Source organism: Astyanax mexicanus, chromosome 1, assembly GCF_023375975.1.
Source record: "Astyanax mexicanus isolate ESR-SI-001 chromosome 1, AstMex3_surface, whole genome shotgun sequence".
Lineage (NCBI taxonomy): Eukaryota > Metazoa > Chordata > Actinopteri > Characiformes > Acestrorhamphidae > Astyanax > Astyanax mexicanus.
This window is the reverse complement of record NC_064408.1, coordinates 82,410,224-82,433,572: the sequence shown is the minus strand read 5'-3', so window position 1 is coordinate 82,433,572 and position 23,349 is coordinate 82,410,224. Positions and strand designations below refer to the sequence as shown.

At 38.0% G+C, this 23,349-nt stretch overlaps 1 protein-coding gene across 1 annotated transcript in view; it reads right to left on the bottom strand.

Annotated features, from left to right (window-relative positions):
* nkain2 (sodium/potassium transporting ATPase interacting 2) overlaps positions 1-23,349 on the bottom strand; it is a 272,618-nt gene that overhangs the window by 157,264 nt on the left and 92,005 nt on the right. Inside the window, exons 2-3 of the mRNA XM_007255398.4 lie at positions 21,080-21,217; positions 14,822-14,902 (exon numbers count right to left, since the gene is read on the bottom strand). Coding sequence (XP_007255460.1) covers positions 14,822-14,902; positions 21,080-21,217 — 219 coding nt within the window. The remainder of the gene's footprint in view (positions 1-14,821; positions 14,903-21,079; positions 21,218-23,349) is intronic.

The window sequence follows — 23,349 nt, the reverse complement described above, 5'->3', positions numbered from 1 at the left end:
TTAAATACTGTTATCTGGGGTGCTGTTACCTTGTGGTTTCTGAGGCTGGTAACGCCGATAAATGTATTCTGTGTAACTCTTGGTCTTCCTTTCCTGGAGTGGTCCTGATGAGAGCCCTTTTCATCATAACGTTATTCGACAGTCTTTGCGACTGCATTGAAATTAAAGATTGCATTGTGCATTGTTTGAAATCATTTCCTGTTATAGAAATAGTGCACTATATGGTCAAGGTCTGCACTCCCGCGGACCAGGACCCACGGGACCCGTCAGAATATGTTGCGGCGCGGGACAGAACTGATTTGTTATTGGTGGGAGCCGGAGTTTAATCAATCAAGGAGATGCGGGAGCGGGATCACATTAACATGTAGTCCCACTCCCGCAAATTAATAAATAGTTAAGAAAATAATAATAATCATGCTATGATTCTCATGCAGGCAACAAAAATCCCTCAAGAAAAATCTTAAAGCGGAGGATGGACCAACACACACACACACACACACACACACCTATTCACCTGGCGGCGTGTGTTTGGACTGTGGTAGGAAACGTGACACCACTATTGAGCACTGAATTGCTGTTTTAATAAATACATAAAAACAAGTAAATTTAAAGCACTAAATGTAATTAATTCAATTCCTATAAGGACCGCGGGACAGGAGCGGCAGAAATGTGTATGTGTAAGGGGACAAAAACACACGGGAGCGGGCAGGAGGGGGTTTAAAAAAACAGTCCCGTGCAGACCTCTGCTATATGGTGTGTCAGTACATTTTATTTCCTAAATAGTTAAACACCCATAATCCATTGCAAAATGCAGTGTCCAGATGATTAATGCTAGAATTTCCTATGCAAGGTGGTGTTGTTCTCAGACTTGCTCACATCTTTGATGGTCCTCACACAAACAAAGATGGTCTGTTGTTTGGTCATTTCCTAGTCAGTTCATTATATAGTAATAAATGCTACATAGTGAATAGTTAAGTTAATTATTCAATCATTCTGAACACAGCGCCTCTAGTTCTACTAGTTAAAATAACCCTTCATATATTCATTCTGAACAAATCATTAATACAATGGGTGTAATAGGTGATTTTAATATATTATATAGTCTTAGATATTATAATAATTGTATCAGAATACTCAGTTAACTGTTCAAGGTGGCAGGTTTTGTGTACTCAGTGTTACGGTATTTATGTTTCATTAGCACAGGACTGTTTTGCATGTATTTGCAAGTAATTGCAAATTTGAGAATTAACATAATCTGCTGTTGTCAGTAATACATTAATAATGACGTGATGTCCAGATGCAAAAAAAAATATATAAATATTTTAAAAACTCTAAAACACATTGGCTCTTTGGCTCACACTGGTCCACTAAAGAGAGAACACCTCTTATAGAACACGAAGAGATATCTAAGCAACAGCTAAGCATTTACAACACAGAGCTCAATTAAATCCTTGGAAGCTTGAATAATTTCTCAAACACTGATTGTTGCTATTAGTATTATTATGTCCAATGAAGAGTGTATGAAAAGACACAGGCAGGTAGAGGCTGGGAAGCACTCATCTCCTGTGAACTACAAACCCCAGGCTTCTCTCTGCTCTCCACGGCCCAATGGCAGTGATGGCTGCTGATGGGAAATGATGGCCTTATTGAGCCAGCACATAGACTGTAACTCATTTGTTCAGTGGAGCCCGGAGCTGACAGGCTCAGGCTTTTTTCCACCACTTCCCAGTGAAATTGACTATAAATCACTTTATCACTTTTAGCCTTGACTGTTTATCAGAATTCCCCCATTTTACTGTATATGAAGACTCTGGGTGTGCTGACAGAGCCTGGGCAAGATGCATTTTAAGCTGCCTTTATAGTAAAGGGCAAAGATAAAACCAGAGCAACCAAGGTGTTTTTTTTTTTTAATAGATTGAGTCGCTGGCTTCAACAGCAATATCACTTTCTGCAGCGACTGAGAAATATCGATATGAAAAATGGCAATTCATAAGAACAAACAAATAGGTTCAAAAGTTTTAAGCATGAATGCACTACAAGTGTATCGAATGAAAAAAGTGTATTGAAAAAAAAAATCTTCTAAAAGGCCACTGTAGTCTCCATATCACAGCTGCACACACATGTGGGTGTTAAGGGGCTCAGCTGACTGAAAGAGGACACTGTTCACAGGTTCCAGACTTCAGCCACAAAATCTGCATCTATATATTAATAAAAGAAAAAAGTTTTTTAAATATAACTGTTTTTATTTATAACTATGGGAGTTTGTCAAATTTTGTCTGTGAAATCAATTGAATTTGAGATGGATGTTTAGTGTACACTCATCATTAACGTGGGACTGCAATGCTATTCGATAGAAAGTTAAAGGTTACCATGATCAATAAATGATTAAATATTTATAAATGGCCAATTTTTACTGAGACACACGTACAGCAGCAGTGTGTAATGCATATGTTACACAACACATGCATTACATCTCAGTGTGTAGATGTAGAGATTCATGATGGTGTCCTGCGATAATCCTTCCCATGCAGCTCAAATATTCCTGCTGATTTTGCAGTATTTTGTGAAGTAATTGGGGTGAAAGTATATCCAATAGCATCGCACGCATTTTCAAAGAGCGACACATCTGGTAATGTGGCTGGCTATGGCATAGTGTTGGTGTTTTCAGGGTAAGCACTTGAGATGGCAGCAGTGTGTGGGCTAGCATTGTCCTCTTGGAATAGTTCACTAAAGTGTGCGTTCAGAAAGGGTAGGGCTAGTGCTGGCCGGTGTACCACTTCATCCGATATAGCAGTTTATCCAGTATAAAGGAGGAAAAATTAAAACCGGTATGCATTTTCCTATAATGTCATGCCGCAAGAGGCACCGCCAAAGAAGCAGATATAGCTTGCTAGCTAACGCTAGCCAGTTAGCATAACAAGCTAACACACTGGAGTAATGGTAGCTCAGCTTTGTGGAGTAAAACGCTCCATCCTGCCTGGAGAGAAATGAGAACAGCACTTTATCTGAGGAGCTCCTGCTGCTGTTCCTCATTGTATGACTTTTTTATCCAAGTAAAGTAGAAAAACAACAACAAACAGCAATTATTTACTCAGAAAAGAGATCCTTTTAAATATATTAATACTGTAGCTTGAATAGCTTGATAATTTTAATGCACACTGAACGAAATTTATTTGTTAACTTTAGAAAGAAGGAAATTTTGGCTGATTTGAATACTGTAATGCTGTAATACTGTAACACTGTAATGTGTTTCAATAACATATTGTAATTTGATATTAAACTTGTGTCTTACTTGTGAAACACAGCTTTTGAAAAGAATAAATGTTTTAAATGCTTAAACATAGTGTTTACAGAACAATAGAAATATTAAGTTTTGTAAAGTAGGCCGTGTAATTTTTTTTTTTGCTGTACCCCATTTTAAAGTCTATTGTTGACATTCTTTATCTGTTTTTCTGATAATGATGTCTGATTTCTTCATATATTGTATAATTTTGTGGGACAAAGTAAAGCCAATAGTAATAAAGCCTTTTAAGGCCTAAGTGTTTTATACTATATAAGTCACAAACATATATAAAAGCCCAGTCATACTAATAAATAAATAAATACATAAATAAATAAATATATATATATATATACAGTGGCATCTTTATGATTTATTGTACTGAATAGCACTCCAATGCAAAACTTCTTTCTATATATATATATATACTATATATATATATATATATATATATATATATATATATATATATATATATATATATATATATATATATATATATATATACAAGCACAAACAGTGCAAATGTACCCTACAGAGTACAACACGGTCCTTCAGAAACAAATGTCTCCCTTAAAAGTTACTTCCTCAAAAATAACTGAAAAAGTATACAGTTTATACCTTAACTCAATGTACCGAAGACATACCCTAGAGAGTATCACCCAAATGAGAAGAAAGTGTAATATTTAAAACTTATTTTGGTAAGAAAACACCACATAATATTAGAACAGATGCAGGAAAAAGAGACAAAGTAAAAAGAAAGACGAATTTGGTCATTTTGAAGGAATTAGATTTGTCTAAATCTGTTAAACTAATCTGAAGAACAAATCTTGGTAATACTTTCTATAAATGGCATGTTTTGTTAGATTCTATAAACATACTCACAATACATTATAATGCCTTTATAAGGCATGGCTTTTATACGACATGGCTATAAATATGTATAAATATGTGTAACACATTATAGGCATGTTTATTATGCATTATTGATTGACATTATATTGAGATTATAGTGCATCATAAACCGTGCTTGTAATATGTTACAAATATGGATTAAAATGTAACATATCAGTCACTATTCACGTGTTCCGATGATGGAAATCTGTCACTTTACTTGTGTGTTTATAAGAAGTAGCTGATGATACATTACTAACATTTATTAAAGTGTATAACACATTAAAGCAATGTTTATTTAAGCAATAATACACGAGAGGGAGTGCTGTAACGTGTAATATTGGCACTGCTGTGCTGTGGTCGTAGGCATGAGGCCACAGTTAAAATAGTTTCATTGCTGCTCTTTTTGTAGCTGTGCTGTTTGGCTTGTAAGTGCTGCATTGTTGCTAGGTTACCTGTATATGGTCGAGTAATACATGGAGAGCTTCAGTTACAGTACATTACCAGCTGATAACGGCACTCACAGAACGCCTCTCAGTCAACTAACTGTAGTATAATATATCTTATGCATGCATTATAACGAGTTATGACAGAGTTATGAAAGTGCTTCCTCAAATCCTGTTTCCAGATTGTCTTTTCCCAATCAGTGCATGAACATGTTTAATTCCATTACAGTCCATAACTATAAGCTACACTAGACTCCCATGAGGGGAGCTTTGTACTGATGATTTTGTTTGATAATACACAGTACAGGCTAAAAGTTTGGACATACCTTCTCATTCAATGCGTTTTCTTTATTTTCTTGGCTATTTACATTGTAGATTCTCACTGACGGCATCAAAACTATGAATGAACACAGTGGAGTTTCATGTACTTAACAAAAAATTACCTGGCCTCCACAGACACCGGATCTGAACCCAATCCAGATGGTTTGGGGTGAGCTGGAGCACAGAGTGAAGGCAAAGGGGCAACAAGTGCTAAACACCTCTGAAAACTCCATCAAGACTGTTGGAGAACCATTTCAAGTGACCTTGACCTCTTGGAGCTCATTGAGAGAATACCAAGAGTGGTGCAAAGGGTGGCTATTTTGAAGAAACTAGAATATAAAACATGTTTTCAGTTATTTCACCTGTTTTTGTTAAGTACACAAAACTCCACATGTGTTCATTCATAGTTTTGATGCCTTCAGTGAAAATCTCCAATGTAAATAGTCATGAAAATAAAGAAAACGCATTGAATGAGAAGGTGTGTCCAAACTTTTGGCCTGTACTGTATGTGTATTTATTCTACAGTTAAAACTTTAAACGTTTTGCACAGTGTATAATTATATAATTAGCATATGCACTGTAGACACAGATCACACAGCAGAGCATGAATCCACATCTGAATAAGCATCACCCTCAGCCAGTGTTCCCACCCCCTGATGACATCACCCGCCGTGTGCTGTGTGGATGAAATGAGAGTTTGAAATATGAGAAGCAGACTGCGAGTGCACACTCGTAATTTAACCAAGCTGTTCCTGAACAGCAGACGAGTCATGGCCTAGTTCTGGTCCACGCTTACACTGTCCTCCGGCCCACATTCCACCATGACAGTGATGACTCTGTCTGAGTCTGGGTACCACAGCACAGGCACAGCTGGCTGCAGCTGGGTCAGTTCCGTATAGATATTTCACAGAGTAGGCCAGGGTGTAAATGCTATGGCAAACTTTAATGAGGCTACTACAGCTGAGCCTCTTCTTACCCACAATTCTCTTTGCTTTGCCTTAACTGGGCCATGTTGCATCTAGACTCGTCTGCTGACTCGTCTGGGTTGTCTCTCTTCTTTCTAGACTAATGTTATGCTAAATCAAGAGGCTTTTATTGTCATTACATCTGAGTACAGGTACACAGTACAGTAATGAAAGTCATTTCCTTTTAGACACAGGTGCAAGCTGACTTTGGCGCATTCGTATCTTAACAGCACAGCACTTCACAGCACAGTGCGTCTCAGCAGAGGACATTGGCCTTTGGGTTTACGCTGTGAAGGTATACCAGCAGCTCATTTAAGGAAATAGCAATGGTATTTTATTCTTTACTCTGTTTATTGTGGAGATAAAAGTCCGGGTCTGTGTGTGTATTTAAAGAGCGGAGGTGTGCACTAGCCGGGATTGTTGTCTAGGTGTTGTCTAGGGTTCATTTAGTCAGTGGCGTAACTGTGTTTTCTGCTGCCAAAATAACAACATGCCAGAAATTTACCTGAACACACTTCACTTCCAGACCACTTCACTTCCCTTGTGCAGGGTGTAAGATAGGGCCCTCATATTTTCCATATTTTAGCATAAAATAAAATGTTATCTACCTTCTGACTTCGACAGTAATGACGTCATGTTTACATGGTTAAATTAAACAGCTATCATGAGTCTATGCTCTGTAAAATGTCTTACTCGTGGGAGCTTGGTATGTGTTAAAGTTTCCAGATTAATTACATTTATTACAATGCCAACATCGACATCACTACTGTAAATACCTTCATCAGTTGCATTTGACAAACAAACTCCTCCCAGTACAACTAAAACACCAGTACTAATTGTATTTGTATATTCTGTTGAACTATAGGACGGAGCAAGATGATTTCAGTCTGAATAACTGAAGACGCGTTTTGGCTACCAAGTGTAAATACTAATAAATAATAATGAATAGGCCAGGTGTAAACGGGGTCAGAGTATCAAAACTCTTCACACATATTTAATTTATAGAATAAAGCATTTTTCTGAGCACAAAGCTGCACTTAAAAACAAAGAGAACATATCAATATGGATTGGAACAGCAAGGGTTTCAGGATGTTATCATTAGCAGATACTAGACAGAAAAAAAAACTATTCCTATGTGTCTCTGTAACAGATCTATCCAGAGACAGCACACACTAGAGCATCTGAGCACCGTCAGTTCACTTTAAAGCTCAGTGACCTTTAAAGTAAAAAGGTGCAGGATCAGTTTTGATTAATACTCAAGATCTCACTAATGGCACTGGTATTGGAGAAGTAAGAAGTGGCTTAGTTCCATCTCTGTTGTAACAATATCTAAACGGATTTGCACAAGTGAAAAACATCATTAACAATAAGTTGTGGCGCTTGGTTCCTGGCTGCCGTATGGATTTTCTCTGCCGTTGGTTCAGCATTTCTGTCAAAAAAGCTGCGGAAATAGGAAAATATGGCCCTATTAGGCTAAAGTCTGTCGAAACAAGTAATAATGGGGCACCTTGTACACGCAGTGATTACGATAACCCTGCAGAGAAAATCAACTCCACAAAATCTAATCCATCAAACTATTTACACTCATGTAGGAGGTTCGGTGCGATTGTTCCGACACAAAAGCTGAGAGGAATGGAACAAATTAAGTATCCATTCATTTGCCTCGGAAGCCGACGGGGCTCAGGTTTATCAGCAAACGAGCCAGAAACAGGATTGCTGCGAGTAATCAGCACTTCATAAAAGCATCACAGAGCATTACAGAGTCCTTCCTTTCACATAAATAAACCAATCAATATCAGTTAATATTAAATCCTTACTGATATTGACTTTATTTAAATGGAAAGGGAGGAAGGTTAGAGAAGGGAGGAAGGCATGAAGATGACCTTAATGAAGCTGCATGGCAGTTTTTTTTTTAATATTTCTTGAACTGCAGAACTTTAGTCATTAAAACAACACTGGTTTGCAGCTGTTCATATACGACATAGCACAGAGATAAGTGCACATAATAGAGGTGTGTCATATCATATTGTACATATTGCTAAAAAGTGTTATGAATGCACTAAAATAAATACAATATATACTGCCTGGCCCAAAAAAAATGGTCACATTCTAATATGTTGTGGGACTGCCTTTAGCTTTGCATTGATGCATTAATGTGCAAGTCTTCTCCAGCACATCCCAAAGATCCTCAATGAGGTTAAGGTCTGGACTCTGTGGTGAACAATCCATGTGTGAAAATGATGATCTCATGCTCCCTGAATCACTCTTTCACAATTCCAGCTTCATGAATCCCGGTAGTGTCCTCTTGGAGTATGTCCATGCCATCAGGAAGAAAAAATCCACTGATGGAATAACCTGGTCTATATTCAGTATATTCAGGTAGTCAGCTGACCTCATTCTTTCAGCACATACTGTTGCTGAACCTAAACCTGACCAAATGCAGCATCAACCCCACATTATTTATTTACCCAAATCCAGGTGAAGACTTTTTTATTTCATTGTGTATTTTAATACTGTTGTAGATTATTTGGTAACAATGATTTGACTCTTGTATTTATAATGCATTATATTGCATACCTAATACCTTATAATGGACACTATTAGCTTGCATAATAAAGTCAAAGTATAGGGACATACATCACATGATATAAAGTACACACATTGAATTCATTAAGGTTAAGGGTACACAGTGCCTTATATTAGTATGTTCCATGTTCTTATGAGCAGATGTCATAAGGCATTATGAAACACCTTTTGATAGTCTTACATACTTGTACTTTATAACTGTACTTTAAAATGTATTATAAGTTATTTTACAAGGTTAAGATATTATAAATCTGCTTTATTTCAGTATATATACAGGATTCAGAAGAAGTGTTTCCACTTATTTTTGGTTACATTATTTATTTTGGTACACTGTTATCTTGAGTAAGTTACTGTTGTTTATTTCTTTTTGTTTTTACTAAATATGTAAGATATATTTTGTTGCAGAGAGTATATTGATTATTCTCCGTTTTGTCATATCAATAAGAATGCTGTTAAAGGTCCCATTTCATATATATATTGTGGCGTGAGAAGGCGGGGGAGTTGGGGGTCCACCCCACACCAGAGCGCACAGCCCTATGTGTCCCAGCTGGCTGCTTAATCAGTCCTCATGCGGGCCAGCTGGGACACATAGGGCTGTGCGCTCTGGTGTGGGGTGGACAGGTATAAAAACTCAGCCTCAGCTCACTCAAGGGAGGACGTCTGACTGGGGAGCTGAGGGCTGAGGCCGCACGGACCTAATAGCTAAACTTACATTATTGCTGCAGACTCTAGAGCCCCATTGGGCCGAGTTATGTTTCTTTTGAGTTTTGGGTGTGGTGGAGGGCATTTCAAAAACCTAAATAAAGGTACGTTTGAGTTCATTTACTCCCCGTGTCTGTGTATCTCTGTGTGCTTCCTCCTTCTGGGTCACAGTGATCATGCCTCTAACCCCAGGGGCGTATCACAATATATATATATATATATATATATTTTTTTATTTTGTGGTGGTCTCTAGTATGAATGAATGCCATGTGAGCCAGTTTTTGTGAAAAACGTGCTCCAGTTCTCCTGTTTCGCGTTGTTACTCATGAATATTTATTCTGATTGGCTAACAGCACTGTGACACTCTCTTTACAGCTCTGCAGTGGGCGGTCATAAGCCAAGATGGACGAAGCCATGAATTCTAATTTACTGGTTGGCGTGATTCACTTGTCTGTTTTCTGTGTTTTCTTTTATTGGCTAATGCAGGAAATGGGCTATAAGAAAACAGTTTCACATGCAACATGAATCTACAACGCAGGGTGACCTACTGTATTTCAAAAAGAGCAAGAACTAAATGCTTTCTAGCGTTTTTAAACTATATGCTTCTTCTATATGCTACATCTTTCTTTAAAATCACTGAACAGCTGAACTAAACGTGCTGTAAACTCATCCGAATGGTCCTCAACCCAGCTGAGTGGATGGTTAACACACTGTGGTTCTAGAGTGAGAAACAGAGCAGAGCGATCAGCTCCTCTCCCTGCCAGGCTGGCCGGATCTGCTTGGAAGCGGCTGCTGTGTTATTTACTCTGCCTCTCCAGACGTACTCTCTCCCCTGCTTTTTTCCTGTCACTTCAGCCCTGAGCCTCGGGAAGCGCTCTCGTATCTCGTTCCAAATGTGCTTCAGCTTGGAGATTCTGCACGCGGCCAAAACACACGCAAACACAAAAGGTATATACAATGAAGGGTGCAGAATATTCGCACAATGTGCATCGGCAAGCTGTGGATGGAGGCCATTGTCCCTGCTGCGACGTAGGCAGGCCGCTGTACCTTCCTCTTCTTCAAGTGCAAATTAGATTGACCCAGAATGGCAAACACCTTGGAAAGCAAACAACACTGATTGGATTTTTCCCAAGGAGTGAAATTGTATTTGTGTCAATCAATTCTGTCACTCTTTCAGGCTTTTTTGCCTTCGGCACAACAAGGTGGTGTGTTGCCTTCGAAATGACGGAGGCGGGATGTGCCTGGACTTGCGCGGAGGGCCGGCATCACCTAATGAGAAAGAGAGAGCGGGGCTTGTCGTTTATTTATCTTCATTTGTTTATGTGTACGATCTAAATCTAATTGCATTTGCTTCTGGGAGTCTCGACGGATCCTTTCCTGGTTAAACACATTACACCACCATTAATAAATGATGAGCTGCACCCAACACGAGGAAATAATAAATCATGCTAACTAATACGCTATTACTTTGTTGACTAATTAAAGTAGGGAAAGTATTATGGAAAGCGGGAGCGAGCAAGAACGTACACGGCACGATCGTCATGCTGTGGTGCTGAGGATTCCGGTTCTCCAGCTAGACAGAGCGCCGAGGCTTCTGGGTCGACTTTCTATCCTCGGCAGAGAGTGACTGACAAGATCACTTGTGAGATGAGAAAGAGGCTTCTCAAAAAGCAGCAGTACAGGCCTGTGGAGGAGCTCGAGCTCGGGCAGAAGCTCTTGTTTTTATCGTTCCTCTGAGCTGCTGCAGTGACAGCCTGCCAGCCTCTCCGGAGACAAAGCTTCAAAGGGGCCGCCACCAGTGTCGATCCAACAGGATCGCTATAGCGAGCGGACACTGTAGGCCTCAGGGACAGAGCCGGATCTACACACTCAGCCTGGATCTAGAGGAGTGTGTGGTTACAAGTGTAATTTCAGGACACCCCTTATTACCAAGAGACATCATTGAAAGTTCATCGTGTTTTACGAAACACAACAATGTTTGCTGGAAAGGCTCCTACCAACGGCTTGGAAAAAACATGCAAATCAAGCAAGCTAGACAGTTTAGAACGTCTTCAATATAGCAACACAGCAGATACAATCAGCTCAGAATCCTCAAGAAGGGTAAATCATCCCCCTGACATCGCTGTCTCATTAATTCACACACTTTCTACCTATGCTTTACTAATAAGAGCAGCTCAAGCACTCAAACAGACCCCCGCACCCGAAGGCTTTTGAGGCACTCTCACAAAAAGACAGATCGGCGGGCTTGAAAAGACGATCCGTACGTTAGACGTTTTGACATGGCAGAGCTGGAAAGCAGAGACTGATATAAAGTGAAGGTTCCATCTGTTGTCTGAGATGCTTGATAAGATTGTACAGTAGTGACAGAGCAGTGAGGTGATCCAGATTGACTAGGCAAACAACAGGGTGATTTAATGATCAGGTAATCAATCTCCAGTGCGGATCTGCAGCCAAGGCAAAAAAAAAAAAAACACAAGCCTTTTTGCTGTTGCCATGGGCCCATTTTTCATCATTAAGAATACAGGCCAGTGCTGATGCATAACCCAGCAAAACCAGCCCTGCATTATCATTCACTCCTGACAATTACGCTCCTGTACTCGATTTTCCATACATACGCTTTAACAAACAAAAAAAATGAGAAAGTATTTCTGGGTTTTATCTCTATTTTATTTCTTTAGAAACCAACAGTAACAGCTGTAGGATTTATTTGGAAATCAATTCACTGATTTGTGTGTATATACAACTTATTGTATCTCACACCTTATGCACACCAAACCTTTTATTCACTTAGTTTTTTTTATTTATGTGAACTTTCACAGATGAACCGTTCAACGTAATCTCACATAACAAACATAAAAAAAACCTCCATCTTGGTCGATGGTTCCATTCCTAAAATGCAACATATTATGTTGTTTTTTTTTACCTGTCTACACAAACACAGACACAACCTGTCTGACATGTACCCGAGGAAGAACTGATAAACCAGTGCTGGGTGATTATGCTGTAGAAAATCTCGAGAAACAGTTAGAATTATGATTAGGTAAGTGATGTTTGAATAAGGGATAATGCAACCTATTTTATTTTTTTTTTTTACCTGTCCACTGGTAGCACTGTCGAGTAAAATAAACACACACAAACACAGACACAACCTGTCTGACATGTACCCGAGGAAGAACTGATAAAACGTGCTGGGAGATAATGCCAAAGAAAATCTCGAGAAACAGTAAGAATTATGATTAGGTTAGTGAGGTTTGAATAAGTGATAAGGTTAGGTTTAGGTCTAGATTAGGGTAAATTAAGTTACAATTTTCATTTTGTTGTTTTTTTCATTGATACAGTATCATTGGGTAAGACGAGGCAACTCTCAATTCGTGAGTGGTTTGTATTCATTTCATGATCATGTTTGCTCTGAACATAATCAGTCATTTTAAAAGATCTTAACAAACAACCGATGTGGATGTTTTTCACTATGAGACAGGGCTGAACTTGTTTGACCTACCATGGTTTTGTCTTGCATTGGAACAGTGACAATAATTTGACACAACAAAGTGTCATAAGACAAAAAAATAATATTTTTTAAAGATTTTCCTTTGTCCATCATTCCTTCCTTCATCCATCTCAGTTGGTTTTAGTTCAGGGGATTTTGGTGGCCACACATTTTTTTTGTACTATGTAATTTCATATGTGTCGACAATGCAGATACAAATAAAGATAAACACTGAATTAAAGGATGGCGTCCAAACATTTTACTTGTTCTGTGCATCATTATGAGGTAAGACTCATAATATTTCCGGTACTTTAAAGTTTCTGTTATTGGCCCAGTAGCTTTTAAAGCTTTAAAGAGAAAAAAACGGTATATTTATGTCAGTTTTGGATCATAAGCTTTTTTACATTCTGCATGTAACAGGTATGACCTTAGTATCAAAGACAATGACAGCATTAGTATCACATACTCAGAACAACAGGAGCCTGAATGACTTTGTTCGAAGGTTTCCATTTGCACAGATGATAAAGAGTAAGCACTGAACAGAAATCAAAATATAATCCAGAGGCGTATCGTTTGCTGCAGAAGAACCATCACTTTTTCTCTAAACTGAAAATCTAATACATATGCAGTGCTCTATGGATCTGATAATCAACTTACATGGCTGGTTTGCTATTTAATTGGATACAATATTTGACATTTTGACATTTTAATTATATCTCTGCTCGTTTTTTTTCTACTTACATGAGCAGATGAGGTGTTGTGGAATAATTTATCCTTTTGAAATGAAAGAAGGGGAGATGGGGAGTAGTGAGAGGGAGGATGATGTAATTTTCCTTATGTATTCGCCTCTGTATAGACGTGATGTAAGTAGCACTGCAAGCTAACAATAGACCAGCAAAGGCAAGCTAACAATAGATCTGGACTAAGAGCTTGAGCACCTTTGCTATCAAAAGATAGAATTTCACTTTCAGGAATGACCTTGAGTGCAGACACCATGACCAACGACATCTTCCTCATTCCTCAACTTTCAGAGCTTCACACACAAGTTAACAACTTTTATATAGTTTAGTAGATTATAGTAAAAGCCAAACTGAGCAAACAAGTTACAGTATCTGTAAATAAGATAATAACCCTTTGCTATCTAGATAGATAGATAGATAGATAGATAGATAGATAGATAGATAGATAGATAGATAGATAGATAGATAGATAGATAGATAGATAGATAGATACTTTATTTATCCCGAAGGAAATTTAGGCATATACATACACACCTCACACACAGTTCCCTCCTGCAGCCCTGTTTCACAAAATCCAAATAATATACAGCTCTGGAAAAATAAGAGACCTCTTAAAAATTATGAGTTTCTTTGATTTTACCAAATTGAAAACCTCTAGAATATAATTAAGAGGACGATGGATAATCACAAGCTATTAAACCAAGCTGAACTGCTTGTATTTTTGCACCAGGAGCAGCATAAAGTTATCCAAAAGCAGTGTGTAAGACTGGTGGAGGAGAACATGCCAAGATGCATGAAAACTGTGATTAAAAATAGGGTTATTCCACCCAATATTGATTTTTTAACTTTTAAAACTTTATGAATATGAACTTGTTTTTTTTTTTTGCATTATTTGAGGTCTGAAGGCTCTGCAGCTTTTTGTTATTTCAGCCAAATGAAAACATTTGTATTTAGAATTTGGGAGAAATGTTGTCCGTAGTTTATAGAAAAAAAAAACAATTCTCATTTTACTCAAAAATAGACCTATAAATAGCAAAATGACACAAACTAAAGTGTTCTCTTAATTTTTTTCCAGAGCTGTATATATCCGTTACAGTGTGCCTTATGTACGAAAATTGACCAGAAAATAGACGTTCATTAATGCACTTATCATCAACATTAACCGTGGTGAAAGTGCTTTTTCACAAGGGACTAAGTGTGTGCGGAACTTTTGTAAAACACTTAAGCTGTTCAGTGTTTTTCACTGCTACATAACACGTAGAGACAGACACCTGCAAACACGTTACAGTATCTACAGTAAATTAGATCATAACCCTTTGATCATGTACACATCTACACCTCGCACACACTTCCCTCCTGCAGCCCTGTTTCACAAAATCAAAATAATATGTATCCATTACCTTGGAAAGGTCACCCACTTCCAGGTAGAAGCAGATGATAAACACGTTCCAGGTGACCCAGAGCACCAGCCAGACCGCATACTAGGAAAGAGAAACATAACCCTGATTAGAATCAAGCGCAAGAACTCATGAGCCAACTGAACCTACTGGTGCATATGCATGATTAATTGGTTTGCGAAAGCATAAGTGGGATGTTTTCTCTGTAATTAATTATTTGATAATGTGTGCCTTAAACCCTCCTTCACAGGTCTGAGATGTGCCAGGAGACGGCTGCCGTTTTTCCCACTGTAGAGGCTGTGTAGGAGGGTGTGAGGGCGGCTTTCGCTCTGGCGCATGCAGTAAATCTCATCAAAAAACGACACGATATGAATCAACAACAATGAGTCAAATATCCATGTGAAATGATCAGCACAGCAAGAATACTAAGAAAAGAGGCAAAATAAAAACAGTGTTAAACACAACTACTACTGTCCTTGAGAAATGAGCCCAAACTATACAGTAAAAACCCTGAATGAATCCATTAACCTTTTTAAACCCAGCATTTCAGCAGTGAGTGATGCTTTCAGAGACTTTGGCAATGCACCCTTCACCTCATTTAAATTAGCCTCCAGAGGAGCAAGCTGGCCATCATAAAATAGATCAGGATATAGAACTGTTACTTTCTGTGTCATACAGAAATTGTTACAAAATTGTTATATTTTAAAAAGCTGCTAGTGGCTACCTAATTCCACCATTTCATTTTTTACCTACAGTACCAGTCAAAAGTTTGTACACACTAGGGGTGGGCGATATGGCTCTAAAATAATATCACGATATTTCAGGGTATTTTTGTGATAACGATATACTTGGTGATATAGGAAAACTAAAATAATTAATTAATTTCAGGAATATAGTATAATGGTATAACAGAATCACCATAATGTGGCAAAATAAATAATATAGCATAAAATAATATAATGCAGCAAAAAATATTGCAGAATATTTAGTGCATGCATATCATCGCTGTCCAATGAAAAACACTGATCACCAAAACAGAAAAAAACTTGTAAACTTTAGTGGAAGTCAATGAGTTTATTTCAGGTCATTTTGAAGAGTTTCTATTGGTTAAAAAATTTAATTGCATTAAGAAATTTTGGCACAGTGTAAGGGACAGTTTGTTTGTTCAAATTATGTAGTAAACTAAAAATTAACAAAAATGTAGATAAGTGTTTTTCATAGGACAGCGACGATATAAACTGCTAACTAAAACAATTATACAATAAATACACTTAACACTTCACAGTAAATAATAGACTACTTTTAAGACAGAACATCCCTATTATCACAATATGGATTTTTAATATCATGATATTTCTGTGTCACGATATATTAAATACGATATAATATTGCCCACCCCTAGTACACACCTTCTCATTAATGTAGTAAAAGAATAAAGAAGTGATCCAGACTATCAAAGAACACATAAGGAATCATGTAGTAAACCTAAATAAAAAGAAGCATTTAGGTGGTTCTTATCTTATTCATTAAATAATAATAAAAAAAACACTGACCTCAAAGTGTATTTAAACTTTTGACTGTTACTGTATACAGGGGTTGGACAATGAAACTGAAACAGCTGGTTTTAGGGCACAATAATTTATTGTCCTGACGGACAGTTCTGGTGGAAACAGGAGAATTGAAATGGGCATTGTGACTAAATAACAACTTATCTTATTAATCAATTGTGAGACATGTTTGCAATAAAAAAAACACAATTCACATATTTTCCATTCCTTCATAACAGACAAAAGAGGTTACACATATGTTGGCTGAGTACAAATTCTAAGAAAAACAGTACTGCGGAATAAGGTTATTGCAAAAAAAAAAAAAAAAATATATATATATATATATATATATATATATATATATATATATATATATATATATATATATATATATATAGTTTAGTTTTTGTGGCATTTCACAGATGTAAATCTATTAAACTGTGCTTAAATGCTGCTGCAATCTACATTAATCGTGGTGAAAGTACTTTTCTACGAGGGACTAGTGTGTGGAACTCCTGTGGAAAACTTCTGTGTTTTCTATTGCTTCATAACAGGCAGACGAAGTTGCACATACAGTGGCGTGAAAAAGTATTTGCCCCTTACAGATTTCTTTTGTTTTTGCATTTTCGTCATACTTATATTTTTTTCAGATTATCAAACAAATTAAATATCAGACAAAGGTAACCTGAGTAAATATAAAAAAAAAACACTTTTAAATGATGATTTCATTTATTAACCCTTAGAACCCTACAGATGGATTTTACATCCAAAATCGCACCTTGTGTTCTCAGCTTAATTACTTAGGAATCCCTTCAAACATTAACATAATCCAAATATGGTTAGAAAGGGTGGAACTTAGTTACATTTTTGTATATAGTTTTTTGTATATGGTCTTTGTGTGTCCTGATCAAAATACTGAAAGGCATAGGCTGCTCTGAGTGTCAGGTTTTTAGTAATCTACATGTATCCTAGAGGTGTGATTATCAAGAAAAATATATCCGCCTGTTGCTCTCCATGTATTTTGTCAAAGTAATAAACCATATAATAAACTATCATCAATATTCTGATGCTTTCATCTCATACACACTCTAGTCTTACCATTTTTGAAGATATATATTAGGTGTGAATACATTCAAAAGTCTATACATTCAAATATAAGTAAAAAAAAAGTCTGGAAAAGGTTACAAAGTTATTTCTAAGGCTTTGCGACTCCAGTGAACCACAGTGAGAGCTATTATTCACAAATGGAGAAAACATGGAACACTGGTGCACCTTCCCAGGAGTGGCCGGCTGACCAAATTGATTCCAAAAGGGCATGGACAACTCATCCAGGAGGTCCCAGAACAAAACAGAATGTGGAAACAGAATGAACCATTTCAGTTTCAGTTTAGAAACTTAGTGTTACACATGTTAAAAAAAGTTGTTTTTGCCCAGACAAACTTTTTAAAAATGTTTTTATACAATTTTGAATCTTGTTTAGTAGTTTACACGACAAGCAATTGCTTCGGACTGAGTAGCAAAAGAACATTGTTGTGAAAAACAGGGGTGGACTAAGAAGTTGTGTTGTTATCCTAAAGAATCAATTTCATACTGTGATAGACAACAGTAATAGAAATGTAAGCTCATGCACAACACTCCTGTGCCTCTTTCACCCTACGAAAATAGCGAAACACTAAATCAGCTCCTGCGAAACCCCTTTAGAACAGCTGTAGCGTGAATATGAAGGGTGCTATGAGACTTTATAGCGCTATAACAGGGATGACTAAGCTGGGAGTTTATAGAGGATGACCTTGGACGTGGGTTCAGGCAGGTAGCAGCAGTCTCAGGTGGAGGACGGTACTTGTTCATTTACAGATCACGCTGGGTGTGTAATATATGGATGCCGCTGAGTGCCTGAGGCTGGGTCATGGGTCAACGTGCCATGGTTCTCCCCCAACTAGAGAGCAGTTGACACACTGTAGCTGCAGCTTCCTGCGCACAGCCATATAATAAAGAGCCTCCCACATGTCTCTTGGTGGGAGGAGAGCTAGGCTGAGCCATTGACTTCAATTAGCCGAGCAATCCAGCACCATATCTTCCATATTCACACTGAGGAGCTCCAGAGGCAGCAGGTTCTGTATGTTTTTTTCTTTTTTTTCAGGCTGTCTGTTAAGGTTTGGCCTTTCTATCAGCCCTATCAGCAGCTCAGATCATTAGAGCATCCAGACTGATGCAGTGCACTGAGCCGTTCCTACCCTCTGGAAATCTGAGGAGCTGTCAGGACGCTAGATAGAGTGGATGGACCTCACTGGGCTCTTTGCCAGCCACTGGATCCCTCCATGCTGAATTAGAATAACAATTATACTGACATGCCAAAAGTCATGGGACACGACGAAGTAGCATTTTGCATGTTTCACTTCTAGCTAGGCACAGACAGTCACTATCATCACCGCCTATTGCGCTGTCCACTGTGGGTGGTAATGTCTTCTTTAATGTATTCCTGCTACATATGTGACTCTGTGGATCGAGGGATGCTATATGATATTCCATCTCTCTGGCATTACCTGGCATCTGGCCTTGATTAAAATCCAATCATTTATAACACCTTGCCAAGAGCACTCTGGCCATTGTTCAAACTCACTCACAAGACAACACCTCACACCTTATACTTAGACCCAGCAGTGTAGTTCAGTTTAAGTAGGAGTTTAGGTCTGTTCATAAATGTGAAAAATAGATAGATAATGCGAGACAATCAAATATACAAACTAAAAGCTTGACATGAAAGGTCTACCAGATTTGTATTTCCTTCAAGAAACCATTTTCTGTAATACTTTTCTTACTTTCTTAATCTCCACAGAGTTAAGAGGCATATCCCCCTGTTGTACATGAATGGGTATGCATGGACTTCAAACTTTCAGTGCCTGTGTTTCCTAAAAAATCTACACCTAGTTTACTCCATCAACAAGGCTGACAGCAAAAGTTGGGGAAATTGAACTATGCTTCACTGATCACCTCAGCACCCTGCTGTTACTGAATTATTCTCCACCACTCTATTGATTTACCACTGTTCTTCTACCATCATATTGTAAAGTTTACTTTAAAAGTGTACAGTTATATAAACGCAATAATAGCATAGTTAATAATGCATTTATTTTAATTTATCTGAGCACATTTAATTACCTTTATTCTTTAATAAACATTAAGTTAATGGAAAAAAACACTTTCTAAGAAAACAAATGCATTTAATGGACTTATCTTAAATATCTTAATTAAAAAGTATCTTGCTATACTTTCTAAGAGTTATAAACTACTACCACATTTACTTAGCTAAATTGATTTAATTCTAATTTGAATAGAGTTAAATCGATTGTAGGGGGATGGGGTGTGAGCGGCGGCGATTCGCTATCAAGGAAGGGGAACAATTGTTGTTAAGGTGACTGACTTAAATACCACCTAAATACTGCTGCAGGAAGTTTTTCAAAAGTTTCAAACGTTATTCTGTGATATCATAAAAAGGTGAGGTCATACTTAGAATGGTGTGATTGACAGCCCTGACTACAAAAGTTACTGCAGGACCTTTCTGTTTCTTACATGTAATAGCTGAGATGTAGTAGAACTTACTGATTACATCTGTTTTTGTGAAAATCTTTTACTTAAGAGACAAACCAGTACCAGCACAGTGGACAAATAATGCTCAATGAAGGCAGTCTGAGAGCTTTGATTTTGTTTAGAAGAAGGGGGAAGGTTGAGTCAATGAGAAGGATTTTCTGATTGTGACTCTTGTCTCTATTGCTCAGAGTCTGTTTGTGAATTTTAGAACATAAAATACAATTTCTAAATGTAATGTAAGATGTAAGTGTTAGTCCTGACTCTGTCAGTCTGCCTGCTCCGGACTCTAAACTGTTTACTACAGATTCCACTTTCCAGCATCCATCCACACCAGACTTTCCTTACTCTGACACTGATCACATGAGGCTACGGCGTTCCTGCTCTCCGAGCTACTAATTGGTTTCACCTGTCCTCCCTTGTATATATACCCCCTCTGTTTGCTCTGTTCTGTGTTAAGTATTGAATCTAGTTTTCCTAGCTCTTCTACGATTCATGCTAGTGTTTGTTTTGCCTATTTTCTACCAACGCTTTTTTGTTTGTTATCTTTGTTATTGTCACTTGCCTTGCACTTTCTATTGATTTCCTGTTGCCGAAATGTCCTCTTTTGCCTTCACCCTTGCCTTCTGGAATTACTGTGTATTACCCTGCTTTGTCTGACTACTATCTAGTATGTTGCTAACATTTACTGCTATTCTGTTACTGACCCTGCCTGTCCCTCTCTTGTAACTCTTGTAAGCTTAGCCCCTTTTGTAATGAACTCTGTCTATTTTATCAGCAAGTGTCTGTACTTGCTCTGGCCTGTGTGACAGTACGGGAATGGAAGTACAATGTCTACGTTTTGTACAGTCATTGGAACATATTTTACTACAATTTAGCAACTTAGTAACAATCTCCTGACATGCTTCTCTATTTTAACGTATCGTAATGTGCAGTTTTGCAGATTATTAAGATTTTCACTGATATCCATTGAAGAAGAATATGATTTGTCTGATACAGTACCTGAGGATTTCTGGAAAGGTTGTAAAACAAGAAAAAAAGAAAAAAAACTAAATTGATTTGGGCACTATATTTGTGGTGTAGACTAATGTGATGTGGAATAAAAATATGAAATGAACTCCAAACTCACCCCAGTCACGTATCGTGGTCTGAATTGCACCGTCCCAAAGAGACCCAGGATCACTGTGATGATGTGAATGAAGTTTGTGAGAATCGGCGCCCACTGGTAACCGAGGAAATCAAATATTTGCCGCTCCAAGATGCTAATCTGTAAGAGAAAGAGAAGACAATTAAACACACGTGAATTAACCCACCAGCAGGATGCAGAAAACATAGTTATAAAATCCTAGAGGGAGAAATCAACACTCTTGCCCCAGGCTTTTTATTGGAATGAACCCCGTGTATAGCTGCAGTCACATTGCATTTGCTCTGAGATTAGTTTAAGGGGCAGGTCTCGGAGAGGTGTGAGATGATGAATTTTCCGTTGTGTGCTGGAAGGCAGGGCGAGGCGGTGTGTCTGCAGGCCACACGCATGGCTTTTGCTCTGCACTCTGCAGTCTAACCCCATCACACACCTGCTTAATTGGGCCAGGATCTCTGGAGTCAATCCTGCCGCCCTCCCACAAGAGCACAGACAGTTGGGAAATTAAAGCTGGCAAGGCCGGTTTCCCTGCGCCGCATGCCGCAATCTCAGCGCCGGCTGATTGGGTATGACGCCGGCACCGATACAACAAGCAATGGCACTTCAAAGGCAGGGGAGGAGGAAGGGATCAGGCTTTATTCCCAGCGGAGCTGTACCGACCCAACCTCATACAGCTAATGCTAATGGCTCCCGAGGCCCCACCTGCGCTCCCCAGCCTGCTAGCACTTGAATTGATCTTGGATCTCAAAGCCCTTTGTGAAAATGAAACAGTGAACTCAGAGGAGCCGGACTGTTGACCAAGCCGGGTGATTAAATCGCGCCTTCCCTTTGAAATGGATGTAGAAGGAGAACAGCGCTAGAAAGACTTATCCATCAATATTGGCTGCATATTAAAAAAACAGCAGTGCTTTTATATTGCTATATTTTACACAATATTATAAATACATCATTCTTTGCTATATATTTTGACATATTGGTGAATTAATAAAGCGAGAACATTCAAGTTATATTAGATTATTTGAAACTCTTGATACTTATATGAACAATCATTTGGATCCATGGCATTTTCACATCTGGAACCCAGACCAAAGTCAGCACCAAGTTTCAGCACAGCAACAGATATTTTTTCCTCTGGTTTGTTTAAAGACTGAATTAACTTCCTGTAATTGGTCTGAATGTCTGAACCATCTAGAAAAGTATTTTTTTACACTGCAGATGAACCGGACCCCGCTTTAGTAGAACCAAACTCTGGTCTTTGGTCCGGACCGTGGTTCACTACCCCTTCCACAGACTGAAAAGTCTAAAATTCCAGACCAACAAGGCAGATGTGAAAGCCACCCTTAATCAAATCTTAGAAAAAAATGACAGTATGAAAACACACTGTCATATTAAACAAAAAAGCAATGGAAAGTTTACGTTTTATTTAGTCAGAACAGTGGAATCTAATGACAGAGAACAACACTGCTATCTAGTGGCTGGGATTTAAATACAACACAAAATGAACCACTATCTTCACACATAAACTATCAATAAAAATGTATATATGTCATTTTTGAAAATCAACACAGTGACTCAAAACATAATATTGCAATATTATGTTAATTGCAATTGGGTAGCAGAGAGCACACAGAATGCATCAGACTAACAAGATACACAGATGCAAGTTATTTTACTATCTACTTACATAGACATAACTGAATTACTTTTGCGTCAGCTTAATTTAGTAAATTTCAAATTTGATACCAGCAAAATGCATCTGCATATACTTGCGGTTTTAATATGTTCGAGATTTGTGCACATTATCTGAAGTAACAAACCATTAACCATTTACACTATCTATTTCACTTAATCTTCAACCTACACATCATCTGTGATCTTGCTCTTAACACAGAGCAGAAACAGTACCATTCATAGGAAATTTAAGATCTATAATCTGCAGAGCACCACTGAAAGTCGATGCAGAATACTGCTGCTTCCTCATAAACAATGATTTAGACTTTTCGGCCGCTGCATGGTGTGGTGTTTTGGTGTGCAGTGGCCTTTAGGTTTTTTTGACAGTAAAATGGCATGAGGCTCTTATGTCTGTGTTGCTATGAGACCAGCAAGCAGTAGAAGTGAAACATCAAGCTTAAAGCGAGGTGAGAATTTGCAGTTATAGGCTACGTTAGAGTAATTCCAGTGATTACAAGCCTTATTTTTGGAATAATTCCCGTAATCACTATTAGACTGTTTGGCAAAGGATTATTTTAATAAACTCT